At 36.9% G+C, this 17,659-nt stretch overlaps 2 protein-coding genes across 7 annotated transcripts in view; both read right to left on the bottom strand.

The window, feature by feature from the left end:
* The window catches only part of ARL5A (ADP ribosylation factor like GTPase 5A), a 29,403-nt gene extending 25,501 nt beyond the window's left edge, over positions 1-3,902 (bottom strand). The window contains exon 1 of one of the 2 annotated variants that reach the window (XM_045558950.1): positions 3,513-3,902. In XM_045558950.1, the coding sequence (XP_045414906.1) occupies positions 3,513-3,558 (46 nt within the window). In that variant the 5' untranslated portion in view covers positions 3,559-3,902. The remainder of the gene's footprint in view (positions 1-3,512) is intronic. The other variant, XM_045558951.1, reaches the window with a different exon arrangement.
* A 4,473-nt stretch (positions 3,903-8,375) lies between these two features.
* Positions 8,376-17,659, bottom strand: part of CACNB4 (calcium voltage-gated channel auxiliary subunit beta 4) — a 234,155-nt gene continuing 224,871 nt past the window's right edge. For 4 of the 5 annotated variants that reach the window (XM_045559021.1, XM_045559022.1, XM_045559023.1 and 1 more), the window contains 2 exons: positions 16,239-16,424; positions 8,376-13,840 (listed from right to left, as the gene is read on the bottom strand). In XM_045559021.1, coding sequence (XP_045414977.1) covers positions 13,580-13,840; positions 16,239-16,424 — 447 coding nt within the window. In that variant the 3' untranslated portion in view covers positions 8,376-13,579. The remainder of the gene's footprint in view (positions 13,841-16,238; positions 16,425-17,659) is intronic. The other variant, XM_045559025.1, reaches the window with a different exon arrangement.

Genomic DNA, 17,659 nt, shown 5'->3' with positions numbered 1-17,659 from the left:
AGTAAGTGTTCTGAGCACATTTAAGGTAGGCTAGGCTAAACTATGATCTTCAGTAAGTTAAGTGTATTAAGTGCATTTTTGACTGACAAATGCTATTTTCAATTCACAACGAGTTCATTGGGACACAATCCCATCAATAAGTCAAGGAACATCTGTATCAGAAGCTAAAAGTCAATAAACTGATAACTGGCACAGTCTACCCCTTGGCTAATCAGATTACATATGTATTCTTATACACACACCTGAATTCCCTTACAACAAAAAAACAACAGAAGCAGAGGTGACTTCAATGCCAGGTTCCTACAGCATAGACAGCTTCTCCAGCACTCATTCATAACTCATAATTCCTTTCTAACAACCAATCAGAAGAGCAATACAAGCAACGGTATCAATGGGAAAATTCCACAACTTATTTTATGGTTCACATTAGTGTCATAAAGTTCCTCCTTTTATCTAACATGAAACCTTCTTCTACAAAGTAAGTTATGGGGTTGTTTGTTTCTTTCTTTTTAAGAGCACTAACTTTGGCACTAGACAGTCTTGGTTAAAATCCCAAGCCTATCACTTTTAATTGTAGTGCTTTAAGAGAGTTACCTGGTTCTTTGCCCCTGTAAAAAAAAAAATGGGGAGAATATCTACCTCGCAGGGTTGTTGTAAAGAGTAAATCAACTAAGTGAAGATTAAATCAACGAATCTGTGTGAGACACTTAGAACCTAACCTTGCACAAAACAGTAAATATTAACTGGTGTTATTTGACTTGTAGAGATGGAGTGAGTTTATTTGCTGTCTCCTCACACTACAATGCAAGCTCCATAAAGGCACAGAGATTTTCTGTTTTGTTCTCACCACCTAGAACAGTTTCTGGCCCAAATAGGTGCTCAAAAAATGCGTGTTTAATGAAAAAGAACATGACCCATCACAAGTGCTTCTATATGAAAAGTCATTAATAGTAACTGTTTAAAGTTCTAAAGATGACGTATAATTTAGCAGCTGAGAAACAGTCAAGGGGGGGAGAAAAAAAATGATGTCAATCTCTTCTTTATGAAGACCAATAATCAGCAACATATTCTTTCAGTGTTTTAACTTTCTTGCCTCTGGCATATATTAGCTGTAAGGCCTGGGAAAAATCACTTCACTTGACCCTCAGTTTCCTCTTTTCAGGGGAAATAAACAACTACTTCAAAGGACTGTTGAAACATTAAGGAAAAAAAAAGATGTAAATGACAGCATCTGCAATAAAGTTGACACTCAATTGAGTCTAAACATCACCTAATGTACCCTCTGGTTTTTCTAGTTTGAGCACTACGTAATTAGCTTTCACTGTTCACTCAATCTAAGTTTTAACAGAAAAAGCTATTCTAAAAGGGTTTCAGAAACAAGAGATATGGCACAGTTTGCTTTGTCAGCATGGCAAATTCTGTAATTCCCCCAAACCTTCATTCTAAGAATTTCTGTGAAAAGAATATATGATTGTGTTCTGAATCTTGTGAAGGTAAAATAAAGCATGCAAGATATATCTAACTTATATATGTTTAATACAGAACCAAAAAGACCAACAAGTATCTGACATTAGATTGAACAGTGAATATTTTAAAAAGTGACCCTATTGATAAGACAACCATATCAGTTAGCAGAAGAGAAATGGTTTATTCATATTTTCGTAAAGTTCTAACTTTCTAGAGCTTGACTGCATTAATTCCTCTTAATTTCCTCAAAAGTGAAGTAAACGCCCAGTCAAAAATTAGCATAAAATACGGGTTATAAAAACACTACTATCAGCAATCTGTAGTGGTACCAATACACATATCCTTATTTTTTTCCTACTTCAAGTAGTTGTTGGCAAAGCTCAAATCCATTCTTAAATTACAGAAACAAATAATTTTATCATTGCCTCAAAGTAGAAAGTGGAGATACCTATTTCTCTCGCAGTACTAGAGATCAATTAAGAAACAAAGTGTTTCTAAACATAACAGAATCGAAACACAAGTTTCACTAAAAATAATACAAAATCATGGATGTTAAAACTCAACTAGATCTTATCTACTATAAGCACAACCAGTCTTATAGCAATGTAAGTATTAATATTTGAAGCCTACGGATTAAGTTTTCAAGATTTGTAGACTCCACAGACCCCGGTGTTCTAGCTGAGAACACCTAGACACAGAGAGGTTAAGTGACCAGTTTCCACTCTCTCTTCCAACACAAAGTCCAGAGAGTGCAGATTAGAACTGGTTTTCTCTACTTAACAAAAAAGAAAGAAAAAAAATCCCTTTATTGGAAATATCATTTGAAATACTGCCCTTCCATTTAGTATCATGTGATCTACACTATCATCTTTTTTTTTTTTTTAAAGATACTCTAGGGATCACAAGTTCCAGTTCTGCTCCCTTCCCATTACCTCCTTACAAGAGTAGCTCAGTCATGAAGGAGTTGAGGGTAGTGGGTGTACATAATAAACACCTCCATTCATTTACCTCTTTATTGGAAATCTTTGGGATGTGACACCACCACCAGCTTACACAAGAGAAAAACACAAACTCAGTTACTGACAGCAATTCGGAATGATGAACCACCCAACTTGAGTTAAAAAGAAACAAAGTGTGCCACTACATTGTATCTTAATAACTGAGGAATCTTTTTGTATTCTCTTACCTCAGTTTTACACTCTCATTTTGTAACAAATTTTAATAAACCTGACAGGCATTTCAAGGCAATGTCTGAGTCTGGCTGAATTTAAGCATCCCCATATGATAGTACACTTTATACTTAGTAAACTTGTTAGTTACCTACGGTTAACAAACGTTTCATATGGTATGGTTTTTAAAGCTTTTTAAAGTGTTAAACACTTTAACATTTTTAACCCAGATGGGGAAAAAAAAAACACCTCTAATTAAATAACCCACATAAATAGGAAAATGACCTTAAGCTTAACTCGAAACACAGATATAAATAAGGCAAACGGAGAGAAGCCCATCACTATTCAGGAGGCAGAAGAGTCTCCCCACACAGACACACAAAGAGGGTGGGGGTGGAGGGAAGGCTCATAAACTTGAGGGGTTACTGGACAAGTCCAGTGTGATTCCTCGCGTTTTCCGCATTTTCCGCATTCTGCAACCCTCGTCCCAGAAGACCCCAGCATTTCTACGCGGTGTCCAAACCTAGCTGCTGGCGGAAGAAAGGGCTGAAAGGCCAGGCCGTGCCACTCAGGGACGACGAACGTGCAGCAAGAAACCCTTCCCACTGCCAATCGAAATCGGAGCAATGGGTGCACTGCCGAAAGGACTTCTCAGGAAGGTTCCCTCAGACAAAGGGCTGCGAGTCCGGAACCATCCCCAAGCTCGGGAGTGGGGACCAAACAGTCCCGGGCCCGCATCCGCAGGGCAGCACCCCGCGCCGAGACAGCGCCGGACCACGCCGCCCGGACGCCGGAAGTATTCGGAGACCCCCACCCCACCCCCGGCCCGGACTGACCCTCGCCCCAACCCGTACGCCCGCGACTCGAGCCCCTCACCCTGGTGATTGAACAGTCTCCATATCCTGGTGAAGAGAATTCCCATTCTCGGGCAGCGGACCCCCCTCCAGCCACCCGGGCCGCCTGGCCTCCCCTGGCTCAGGCTGAGGGGGAGGAGAGAGACGCGCTGGGGCCTCCGCCTCTGCTGCTGCTCCCGCGCTGGCCGCCGGCCCGCTTCCAGGGAACCGAAGGGAGGCCGAAGCCCAGGCCGCCCTGCCGCGCGCGAGGCCCCGCCGCTGCCGCCGCGGCACTCGCCTGGCTCGCGGACATCGCCGCCGCGTTGTCTGCGAGGAGCCTCGCGGGCCACCGTCCTCCCCCAGCTCCTGTCGGGCGGCAGCGGCGGCGGCGACCACGCGGGCGGGGGAGGCGAAGGGGCGGGGCGGGCGGGACGTGAGTGCGCAGGCGCAAGACCGAAGGGGCGGAGCCCGGGAGAGGGCGCCCGCCTGGCCCTCGCTGATTTGCATAATCCGGCTGCCGGAGCGGACTCTGATCCCGGACCGAGGCTGAGAGGGCGGCGGGTTGGGACGGGGGGTTCTCAACGCTGTCGCGTTCCGTCTGAGCTTTTATGTTTTCCCCGAAACTCCTCCCTAGAGCCGTAATGTAAACATGTGATTGAGTACTCAGTGCCCATCCCCGACCTTTTTTTACATACGCTGCACCAGGAGTCCCACGTCTTGACCGTCAAAGACGTGGTGTTCAGAGGGTCCCCGAGGGAAGACTGTCTTTCCTTTCCAGCCTCTTGCTCGGCGGAAGTCAGTGACTTACCTGGGCACTCGGTCGTCCTAAGGCCATTTTTGTCCCTCCGGGCTCTTCCCTGTGATCTCCTTGGACTCTGAGGTCAGTCTTGGCCAAAGCAACCATTCTGATCAAATCACTCCTCAATTTAAAAACTTTTAGTGGCCACTGAGGTTCCATCGCCTTCCATTCTCCTTAACTTCGGTAAAAAGGAAGAGAAAGAAGAAATGTGGGGGAGTTTTATAAGCTATTTTGAGCTGCTTTGGACCCTCATCCCCAACAGCTAAATGAAATTAAGCAAAATCAACAATAAACTATACCTTTCCGCCTCACTTCTAGCCATACATTATCCTATCTCAATATATAGAAAAGTAATTTCTTTGACTTCTTTTGGGGCTGGTGGTTAAAAAGCCAAAGTTCAGAGGAAACATACATGAAGAAAAAGAAAATTATTTTAGTAATCTATATTAATTTATGGATTATGATCTCTGGATTTACTTACTAAAGTGCTCTGTAGGCTGTTTAGAAAAACAATATTGTTTGCATAACCAGTTTGCATTAACTCTTTAATATTTACATTATTGCACACTAGATAATGCTTAGGCAGTTCTAAGACATTTTGCAAACTCCCACACATCTCTGTCAATTTATGAAATGGATGTCACATCCATATTAACTTGTGAGGTTAGGATTTCATATTTTACAATCTACCTTAAGAAGATGATCTCCTAGATTATTTTCCAAGTGTCTCTCAAAAAAAAGTGAATTTACCTAATACAATCTTGCCCAACTATAAGATCCGTAGGTGAAATACAAATTTGGAACTGCTGTGGAACTAATGAGGAATCTTTATTGAGTGGTGTGAAGCTATTTGTGAAAACAGACTCCTGAGACCTTTTAAAAAGTAATTTATCCATGATTATAGTGATACACAAATGTCATTGGATAGACTTCTGCTTCCAGACATGAGAGAGTGGGATGGTGTGGATTTACCCTCCTACCATTGACGAATAAAAAACTGGACAAAATTTAGGAAACAATTGTTCTCAGATATTGGAAAACACAGCACAGGACTGTGATCCTTTACGAAAGAGAAACCAACAAGATGAGTCTTACCATTGTCTGGACTTTTCTCTGCTTTGAAGCAACTTCCAGCCAACTAGTGAGGGAGTGGGAACCCAAGTAAGAATCTGGCAAACACCTACAATTGAAGACATAGATCAGCATTTCCAGAAATTAAGACAGCTAGAATTTGTGAAGCAGAGTAACTGAGAGAGCTACACAGAAAAGCTCTAGAAACCTGCTTAGGAGGCCATTGAGTCTTTGGCTGCATGTCAGTTTGTACTTGTGTAGTATGAATCCCTGGGAGGCTGGCCAATAACAATTTCTAAGGAAAAAACAAGTACCAGGGAACTGTAAAGAGAGTAATTCCCAGAGCTGACAAAGGGCCAGGAATCATTTGAGTTGCCTTTAGCCAGAGTGAAGAGAACTCACTGAATATATAGGACATTCAGTAGACACCCCAGAGACCTTGGAAGAGGAGCTAAATTAGCCTAAAGATAAGCCCTATTCTAGACCAGTCTTAAAGGAGCTTAAAAACAAACCTTGAAGGACCAAACTCATCCAAAATTGCCTGGCAAAAGAAGTCTAACATTCTTTAAAGAAATACAACATAAAGTCATCAACAATGTAAAATTTACATTGTCCTAAATCCAATAAAAAATTACTGGATATACAAGAACACAGGAAAATGTGATCCAGAACCAAAAGAAAAATCACTCTATAGAAACATCCAGGCATGGGGAAGTTAAGTAATTACCCCAAGTTCATAGCTAGTTCTTGCTGGATCTAGGCTTTAAAACTGGACAGCGGTTAGAGTCCACACTGAAACCACTATGCTAATTTGCATGTTGTATGAAAGTACCAACAAGATATTTCTCTCCCCAATCCATTTTATTTGTGGAAATGTGTTGATAACAAGAGAGGTGGCTTCAGGCATATGGCCAGTTGATGTGGTGATAGTAAGCTACTGTAATTCTTCCAGCTGGGAATTTTAGATTATTGGGACAACTTTATATAATACCTCTCCAATAACTGAGGTATTGTTCATTCGGCCAACATTTATTATATTCCAGGCATTGCTTTGTATGCTTCAGATGACTACCTACCTTAAAAGCATTTAACCCACTAGTATGTATTTTTAAATAAAAGTACTTTAGAGAGAGGAGTTTCAGTGAGCTTTGGTTTCCTGATTTGTAGTTGGATCTAATAATCCATGCCCTGCTTACTTTCTGGGTGGTCAGGCAAATGGATTAAAATATTTGTGAAAATATTTGTGAACTAGACTGGAAGATGTCACTGTATAATTCTAATGCAGTGACAATAATCAACATAGTACATATTTTTTTTGAACTTCTTGTACAGTGCAATGAGAAAAAAGTCAACTTCCAATCAAATCATAGCATAGACAACTGACCCTGAGTACATGTAATGTGAAGTCATGGGCTGTTTACCATCTGTGGAATTCTTACAAGTACAGAATAGCTTTGGAAATTTCTGATAACCGCTACATCAATCATTTAGGGGTGTCTTGTGAACAATAAGGTTCATCTAGTATATTTTTCTATATTCAATCCTATTTCACACATTTATCCCATTTTATTTCCCATGGTGCGTGTATTCAACTTACAAACTCTTTCCTGATACAGTACTTTTGTGATCATTCATAGCACCTAGCAGAGTATTCAGAAAATAATCATTTAATTGAATCTTCTTTTTTTTTTTTGAGGGTAAATGTTCAGACTTTTTTTTTTCTATAAGAGATATAGGAATATACCTACTGATTTCCCATATTTCTTCAATATATTTCCAGAATAATATAAAGGAGAGGTATAACGCTGGTTTCTGTGTTTTTTTTTTCATTTATTATATAAAAGAAAAAAATTAATGCAGTTGTTTTGTTCACATTTAAATTCCATAAAACAAATCCATAGAAATTAGGATACTATATGCATGCACTCTGCATTTTCTTTGTTAAATGTTTTTGCTCACAAAAATAACACCACATTTTTTTTTTTCTTTAAAGCCACTAAAGCAGAGGGAGAACAAAACATGCAACACTGTACACATTTGCATAGTATATTTTACCCAGCATGCCTTGTAGAATGCTACACATACCTATATAAGAAAAATAAAAGGGGATAAATTATTAAAACAAATAACTAAAATTTAAAGAAAGGAAAAGATTATTTGCCAAAGGCAATGTTTATTCCACTTTGTTGCTGGAGATACAGCAATAGCCTGGGATATCAACAGCCCTCAGAATAGTAGGGAAATCTTTTTACATCATTTTGCCGTATTTATTTTTAGTATGTTTTATATTAATAAGTTTACCTATTTTTTTATTCCCTCCCACCATCCCTTAAAAAATATAGCTAATGGAATTAACTTATGTTTCAAAATAGTATTCAGTACAAAACAAATTAAAGGATCTCTAACTAATATTCTTTTGCTGGGACATTGTTATTGATCATTCTGACTTGAGGCTGTGAAAAATATAAAAAATTTTAAACATGTCCAAAATTCAGAGGAGCCCTGTGAGCTCACTTGCTGTGACTTTTTTGTAATTGCTATTGAAGGAGAAGAAATAAGAACAGAAAATATAGTATGAGTCTTATCACAAAATAAAATTTAATAAGTTTTATGGAAAGGAATAAAATAAAAGAAATTACATCCACAGATTGCAAGGTTATGAAATAAATTGCTGGAAAAGTATCAAGCAGCAAGTTAAAAAGATAGTAGATGAGATAAATCTGATAAAACTTAGAGCTAAATCTATATACTTTTAAAAAATATGACTGCCAAATTTAACAGTGGATTTTGTTTTAAATTTGTGCTATAACAAATGTGCTTCTTTCTCCTCAATCTATTTTCATATTATTGGCAAAATATATATATTTTATAATTTTGTACTGTACAATATATGTTTTTGCTACATTATTTATTTTTTTCTACTGCTAATGCAGATTAGAAGTAACAACATAGATTTATTTTGGCAATAAAATGCTTTCATTTTAATAATGTCCCAGAAAATATTGTAAGGCATATGAAAAATAGTATGCAACAATATAGCGTTAATGATCCCGCTTCTTTAATACATCCCTTATGCATACAGAATTCACACTGATTTCATTTAAAAGTGTGTGAAAGTGGCATGCAAGTAGGGCAAGAGTGGCCCCTACACAAACATAGACATAGCCATATTTTGAGAATTTAAGTGTTCAAAACATAACCAAGAACACTTAGAAAGTATTGAAAAGCTAGAGGCCAGCCACTTCTGTTTCTTAGATAGTTCTCATTTTAACTCCTTATAATTTTCAAATTTTCAGTGTATTCCCCAAACCATTCTAAATTCATTAGAAACATTTTCTACCATCCTTCTGCAAACATTTTACATACATCAAAAGAAACAAAAGAAAGTTTCATATGTAACTATGACTCCCCCAAACCAATTGCTATTCGCTCTTATTTATGTGTTTTTCATGGCAAGTAGGAGTTACAGCCCTTAGTTAGGATTATCTGATGAGATACTTTCTAATCTTCTCATAATATGCCTCATTTACATGAGGCATTTGGGATTAAGTCATCTATAAGTAGACAGAGATAGTTGCTATCAGAGGATGTATTTCATTTGAGAAAGACTGTTTTAGTAAAAGAAAAAACCTTTAAAAAGTAATTTTTGAATGCTGTAGCTCCGTCTGCCCAGAGAAACCAATTTTACTATTTTAACTAACTTGACTGCTGAAGTCAACAAGAAAAAAGTTATCCTTATTGTCCAACAGCTACTGTACTGACTTGACTGGTTTGATTATGATTATCATTTAAAAAAAGAGGACTGTTCTCTGCCCCATAGACACAGCTTGAATAACTAACTTAGTTATAGTATCAACAGTATTTAAAGGTATGAGAAACTAATAAAACTGATTTTATTATATAATTTCCTATAAAGTTTTCATTCATATAGTCATTCAAGGATGAGTTTTATATAATTTCTAAAAAAACAACATGCAACATTGTCCTAAAAGACAAAGGCAGGAATATAAAAGGAATAAGGGGTACATAAGCATCTATTTGAAACATCGATATGAAGTTTGTTCCAATTACATGGGAGTCCAAGATAAGGCATATCCTTACCCAGTAAATGGCTAAGCCAGGCTTTGGGTGGCCATAGAAGCAAAGGATCAAAAAAATTTGAATTTGCAAACCAGCTGCACTTAAATATCAGGTCTCTGGACCTACTCTCTTTTAGACTTAGAGCTAGATATTCTAACAAGTTGCACACGAAGGCAATTCCCTTTGTTTTGTTCCCAATGATGACTTATTTGTTCAATTAACCTTGTCTCATGATAAACTGTGAACCATTCAAAGAAAATTTCACTACCATGGAAGAAATGAAAGGGTGCCAAGAGCGTTTTGGAATCAGTTTAAAATCTAAAGAGAAGGCATACTTTAATACTTTATGCATTTAGCTTTGCAGCAAGGTGAGCCGTAATAGTAATAATTTGATCACTACTTATTGACAGGTGTTTTTCCCTTTAAAGACAGACTGTCTTCTCTAGAGAAAGAGGTAGTATAAATATCAATATATAGGGTAATTTCTATAGTGGTAGTACATTGTTTTATTTTTTAGCAAATACCAAAATAAAATTGTATAACTAAGAAAATATACTAGCATGCAAATTAAGGTTGCCGAGAAACATTCTTAACTGACATCCTGGGTCTCAACAACATTTTGTGATATGTTCAGTTAAAGAGTTCAAATTTACAAAGCGTCTTCCAACATAGTTTCCTTTCCTCACTCCCTTTCACTGCCCCCATTTCCTATTATGAATTTTAAGGCCCCCACACAAAAGACAAGTTCAAGTATGCAGGTATGAAAAGAGGTTAACATTCCAAAAATACATTTTGCAAACAACAACAACAACAATAATTAAAGCAAACAACAAATTATTTAAAGGGAACAAATAATTGTCTCAGAATTTGTTTTACATTTAAAAAATTCATTTCATTAAGGACTAAATGCAATGACTTACATAGTCACAAAATTAAGACTCTCTTATTACGAAAGATCATCAGTCTAAATTGCTAACAATTTCAACTTTCTTTCCAATAGAACTGTATAAAGATAAGAGAGAATCATCAGTAATTTATAAACATTTCTAAGTGTAGCTTGAAATATTAGAGTAAACAAGATAACATTGCTGATTATAATATTGGAGTCACATTATAGCCTTGAGAATTAATATCAGGATTGACAAATTGCATTCTTTTTTGTCCAGGACTACATTTCCACATTGTCACATGAGTCTAAATTGTCACATGAGTCTATGTATGTTGTTACATGTCTGTGACTGAAATTATAGAATTCTAATATATGTGGTTTATACTATAAGTTAAAAAACAGCCTCAAAATTGTGTAAGACTTTTTTCTCCTCCTTATAATCATTTGCTATCTTTAAATGAAATTAATTAAAAACAAAGTATTTGTGGAATATGTATTTTCCAAAGGTGCTTGGTGTGCTTGGCAAAAATAAAACTTTTCATTTAATATATATCTGGATTTTAAGTATCATTTACACAATAAACTCTAAGGCTTTAAAAAAAAAAGTAAGATGCATATCTCTTATTCATTTGAAGAAGATAAACTTATTACAGAAAGAAGGGGAAAAATATGCCAAATTAAAGGAAAATTTTAAATATTAATATGTCCATCAAGAAAATATACATTATACCCTTTCTAATATTATTAGCTTTTTAATAAGAATGCAAAGCAAAACAGGTATGGACATTTGATGGTAAATGATAGATCGGTTTTGTGCACAGAGATTGAATGAGCCTCTCTCTTTATCAGCATGACATGGGTGACTAGACACAAGGCTTTGAGAGGCCTTTAAAAACAAGTGACTTAAAAAGTTGAAGGAAAGATGGTAATCTTGATGACTAGGAAATATATGTAAATGCTGTTACAGCTACCTGCCTAAAATGTAAATACCTTAAAGTAGTTAAATGACCAAATTGCTAATGCTACTACAGAAAAAGCTGAACAGCAGTCTAGTCTAAATTTATACACCTTGGTGCATTTTTTGCAATTAAATACTTCAATGCGCACAAACAAGAAACCAGTAAAGCATATAGAAAAATGTTTTGGCTAATGTTTTCTTTCTCATGCAAATATGTGCTGTACATATAATAAATATATTTTTGTTTGCTGGAAAATGCTCTTCTGTGTCCTAACAAAGTATTCAGTAATGGCAGGTTATATGTTTATTAAAAGTGCCTAATGGATACAACTCTTTTAAACGTCTTAACTGAAAGTTCTATAAGCTTCACTAGATGACAAAAGAAACTCACAAGTCAGTATCACATGTTAACTCTTAAATTTTACTTAGCCCATATTTTTTAATTGTATCAAATGTTTGAAATGACTTGCAGAATTATAGGTGTCCTCATTATCAGCTAAACAGGTTCATAATGGGGTACACACAGTGAACATGAAGGACAGGCATGCAGTGAGATTGTAATGGGGTTCAAGATATGTTTAACTGATCAAGAATATGGAACTTATTTTCGTGGTCAAGAAAATTATTGAACTGGTACATGCTTTGACAGCCTAAATACTGAAAGGCTTGGGGAAAAAATAAGATAATATAAAATTAATTATTATTGTTTTCAAAAATAGGCTTCATGACATGTACGAGTAGAAAAGGACTTTTATGCTTGATCCTAGTGGGGTTTTAGAAAATGCATGCACTGTGGACTCTCAGAAACAAGAGTCATTTTGTAAAGACATTTGTGTATTGTATAAAAGGGCCAATTTCAATAATTTCTTGGATCATAATGAATCTAAGGCTTCCTTGATAATATAAGACATAGGTCACCAATTCCATAATTATAGCCATTGGAAAAGTTGTGAAGATTTAATAGGTGAAGAAGACTGTGCATTAGAAATTAGGAAGTTCAATCTCCAAATTCTTCATAATTCTCTGCATAAAAATGCTATAATTTTAGTGAACAAATATTTTCTGAATTGATCAGTTTATTTTTTACTGCAAGTTTTTAAATTCATTTAACTTTTTTCAATTAGTCATTTTGCAAAAACATCGCTTTCCAATTCAATGTCAAAGTTGATGTGTCCACGTAAAACAAAAATCCCTAGCATGATTTAAAAAATTTGATGAAGAAGGGCTAGAACATTCAGATATTCAAAGACAGAGACCAAGGGAAGCAATGGAAAGATACTCAATCGTGCTGGCAGGAAATCCTGACCCCATGTTTGTGTTCAGTGGGATAAATGAATTCCCATCTGGAGATGTTTAGCTTTGCACTCAGGAGGCTCAAGCACCACATCCTTACTATCTGACTTCGCATTCCTGGATGTATGTAATTGTGCTCAGATTGGTTAAAGAGGAAACAACACCTCATTTTCTATTTCATATAACCAGCTATGTTTGGGCTTCTCTTTACTTCTTTCTCTCACTGCTGAAAAAATTTTGAGGGTTTTTTTTTTTTTTTTTTTTTTGCCAACTCAAACAAGCTAACAGTACTGACTAAACAAAAAGCAAAAACTTTGAATTTAACAACTGTGCTAGGAAAGAAATAAAAATATTAAAATCTGAGGAGACTATATAATTTCTGCAATAAGACTTCTGAGTTTTTTTGGCACTATCAATACATTTGGTAAGTTTGAAAAGTCACTCTGGAAACATTAACATATTAAAATGTTTATACATTCCAACTTTTAGTGTAAATTTAGCTTCCAGCAAATAAATACCATAGCTGGTTTTGGCTTCTATTGGTATTTTGATTTTCCTATTAATTAGGTTTTTTTCCCCAGATTTTTCAATTGATTGCAACATGCTCAAGTAGACTTTCTAGTCAATTCACCCAAATTCCAACAGGAATTGGTTTATAAATTGGTTCCAACTGGAACTGGTCATTTGGAATTTCCAGCATGGGAAATTATTTTATATGTGCCTTGATAAGTACCCTAAATTACAAATTGATGTGTCTAAATCTATGAAGAAAACAAAAGGTACTGTAATCATGGAAATGTTGCAGTTAAAAATATCTATATGATTGGGCATCTAATATCCATCTAGATTCAAGGGCATAATGTACATTTTTTTTTTTTTTGCCCCTTACTTAGCATCAAATGACAGCAGCCCATAAGCACAGTGAATACTGTGCTGTGCTTGCCAAGTTAAGATGGTTAGTTTATCCTAGCAGTGCTATGGAAAATTGTCAACAGATGAATATTTTGTGTTTCAGCAGACTCAGAGCCTATGCCGGGAGTCATGGCTATATCCCCCAGGTGATCCTCGGTTCCTGTGGGGTTTGTAAGTGTCCTGGTATGAGTCAGGGTAATCTTCTTCCACAAGAGGGTAATGATCTCGGCTATGCTGGGAACTGGAAGACAAGCGATTCCTACTCTTCCGAGCCCTTTCATTGTGATAATTTTCATCAGAGGTCATGAGACTTCGTCTTTCAATTGGAGAGTTCTCTGTGGAGTGATTGCTGTGCCTCATTCGCTGACTCTAGAAACATCAGAATGGTTCATCGATTAAATCACGGCGGCTTCATTCATCTGAACATGTAAAAGTATGTAAAAATAATAGGATCTAGGATCTGTACAATAAGATGCTAAATATCTGACTCAGTAAAACATTTTGATGCACAAATGATCTGTTCAAAATATCTGGTCTTATTTATTTGGGACAAAACATGCAAAGATGCCTGAAAGTTGATAGTTTATGAATTTAATTACACAGTGCTGTATGACTATGCTTCCTATTAAAAACATAGAATTGAAAGTTAACTGTTAAATGGAACCTAATATATTTTGGAAGGCCTAGTAATTCCATTTCTATTGCAAAAATGAGGATTATTTTGCTATTGGGAAATAATGTTCAGAATAGCATATATTATTTTATTTCTCTCTTGAACTGATCAAATCTTTCTGTTCCCTAAAGTAACACACCTCACCTTGAGTGTTCCTTATACCTTTTAAAAGTATTTTAATGAAATTATTACTTGTGCTGTACACATAATAGTGCATTTGTTTGTGCGTTCTGCATAAATGTAAGACTCTCGGCAATATTCTTTCCAAGGGAGTATACAATATCTATGGAGCCAACTAATTGACAGTTCTAAATCTTGCTTCCTTAACTGAAATGTCCTGCAAAAATAATCTTCACATATAAACTAAATTCCTGTAATACCATTAATTGAAATTTATATATATTTATTATATATATATATATTTTTTAAAGATACAGGGTCTCATTCTGTTGCCCAAGCAGAAGTGCAGTGGCATGATTATAGCTCACTGCAGCCTCAAACTCCTGGGCTCAAGTGATCCTCCTGAATCAGCTTCCCAAGTAGCTGGGACTACAGGTGTGAGCCATCACATCCAGCTGAAATTAATATCTTAAGACACTTATGTGATGGCTCAGAATATGTTATTCAACATTTTTCTTCACTATGGGAAAATATTTATCTACTTGTATCTACCAGTTTAAGTAGGTCACCTCAGTTAAGAAATAGTATCCTGATGAAACCAGATACATCTCCTGCAAAGTACACTCAATTTCACACAAAAGGAAATTCATTCAAAAGCTCACAGATGTGCCCTTAACCTCCAGCAGGTGTTTAATAATTAAGTGCTGATGGTTACTGGTAGAAGTAGGCCACAAAATAAAGGACAACATATTGATTCATTAGTGAAACTGGGAGAACCACTCCAGGTAGATGTCTTAGAGATGATGAGTTAAGAGTGTTGCATTCATAACCAAAGTGCAACATTTCATTTCTACCTACATTACAGAAGCTTATTGCTTCATGCATCCATTTCTCATCCCACAATGTACAATGCAGAGCCAATCCAAACTAGTCAATGGAACTGCTATACTCAGATCAACCCACAGGAAGCGAAACAGGGCTTGAAATAGTCCTGGCACATACATATACACTGTACATTACAATAGTATATTTTTCATGTTCATTTCCAGCCTCAAAAGCTATTCATTTATATGGCAGTTTTTCTCCTTACAAAGATGCAATTTTGCAGCAGAGTAATACAGATATAATAGCATTTCAGAGAGTGCCATTTATCCCAGAGTTAACTCTACATGATCTACAATTATGACTATCATTAAAACAAAACTAGTCATGATACAAGAGGGTTCAATTGACTACATGTTCCTCAATCAGCTGGGGGCTGGGCCACATTCCAGCAGCTGCTTGATAAATGTTAAATAACAATTAATGTACAAAGGCAAGAGTTATTTTGTATCACAAGGTGGCCCGGCTCCCTACATCTGGCTCTGAATGCAACACCGGAATAGCAGAAGAGAGAACCTCCTGATCCTCTGTTCAGCTCCCATTTCCCTAAAGGACACTTGCCATAGCCACTTACCAAGGTGGGCTCCTGCATAGCCCCAAGAAAACTCAGGAATCTGTCACTGTTTCTGAACAGGGCAGTTCTACTCAAGTCCACACTGTCTTATGCAAAGTAGAGGACAGGCCCAGGGGTGGGATTAGTTAAGGGCAGTCAAAGGCCTATCTGCCCCAAAATATCTTACTTAGCTACCATGGTGCCTGATATTTTCACTGTCACATAATTCTTAAGAAGTGCCCTTAAGAAGTAATGGACAGCTGCACAGTTTCCTGGCAGGGTTTCAACATAGGAGGAGTTGAAATTAAGTAAAATCCATTATAAATTCACAGAGCTCAAAGTTCTCAGGGAAGGGTCACTCTCTGCGTAGCTTTTTCTAGGACAGATCATGATTAGGTGACATTTTAGATTTTTAAATATAATGTCCACATATGGTTTCCTCTTTAGATTAAGGACAACTTCATTCTTCATCCTAACCAAGTTCCCTGTAGACTCTTAGATGTAAGGTTGTAAAAACACGAGTGAAAAAGTGACAATACCTGTAACCCAGAAATTGCCGTGGGGTATGGAGAGAGTGCTGTCGAGCCCAAATTCCTTCCCAGCAGCGGGGTCATGGGGGTGCTACTCGTGGTGTGGGTGGCACGCCAGTACGCCTCCAGGTACTCTCCCAGATGTTCACACGCATCCTCAAGCTGATTTTCATCCAATATAACATCAAACATTTCCTGTAGATGACAAGAAAATCTATTTTATTTCCACTTTAGATTTTAGGCAATGAGACCTAAAATTCCACTTTCAGCAGACAATAGCACTCTTAATATCTAGTAACTAATATCAAATTTTAGGGGCTATATTGGCAATTTCTTAAGTTAGAGTCGAGTGAAGAGTTGCTCAGTTATCCATGTACAAATGTGGACATTAACATAAAAATAAGAGTGCTTATTAAATATTTGGATCTTTTGTTATTTAGAAACAAAGAGATGACATAAGTGTCAAAGTGTTATAGGTAAAAAAAAGAGTGAAAGCGTATAGGAAGCCACATATTTACCCATATATTCTTATAGAGTTGAATTCTACTCACTTCAGAATATGAAAGAAGTAAGTTAATGGCACTGAAAAAGGAGTTCTAAAAATGTTTTGGGCAATGACCATATCATTGGAATAAACATTTCATCTCCCAAGGTAACTATGTTGAAAGAAATAACATTGACGTAGGTAATTTTCAGAATGTTTGTGAAAATGATGCTATCTCTCTCATGATGAAACAATAAGGAAAGAAAGTTTAGCATTAATACTAGAAAACCATATCACAGTGATTTCTGTTACCAAGATCATTTTGTGAAATGGTTAAAAAAGAACAAGGGGTGTTGAACTGCGGAAGGTGAGGGGTCACACAAGAAATGTCTGCTGTCCAAGTTTCTGTCAGTAAGGGCATTGTTCAACATCTGGCCTGGAACCAGGAAGTTGTTCTTCCTCCCCACAGGAGCAGAGTGGCCCCTCTGTTACTGCCATGTGGCTGGGAACACAAGATACACTGAGACACAGACTCTTTGGGGGACAGTCAGAAAACTTTGGCACCCCACAAAGAGAAAAGCCATTCCACAGGTAGGTGTTTAGCACAACCCAATTTTCAATAGGTGGATTGAAATACTTCCCCTCTCCCACACTGCCACCACCATCCACCTGCTTTTATGAACTCATTTTCTCAAAATAATGAATCAAATACAGGGTCACTGCCATCAGCATTGATATCACTGGCTGGATTTAGGCTTAATGGCAACTGGATGACATGGAGTTGGTGGTGTCTCAGCTGACTCATTCTCTTCAGTGCTTAGAACAAAGGCTCCTTGAGGCAGAAGTCACCATGGAAACAATCTCTCCCCCAACATTTACTATTTAAATGTTTCATCACATCAATCTTTACGGAAATATTTGACCCTAAATTGTTAAGCCATTTGAA

The sequence above is a fragment of the Lemur catta genome, chromosome 8 (assembly GCF_020740605.2).
Source record: "Lemur catta isolate mLemCat1 chromosome 8, mLemCat1.pri, whole genome shotgun sequence".
Taxonomy (NCBI): domain Eukaryota; kingdom Metazoa; phylum Chordata; class Mammalia; order Primates; family Lemuridae; genus Lemur; species Lemur catta.
This window is presented reverse-complemented; position numbering and strand designations above follow the sequence as displayed.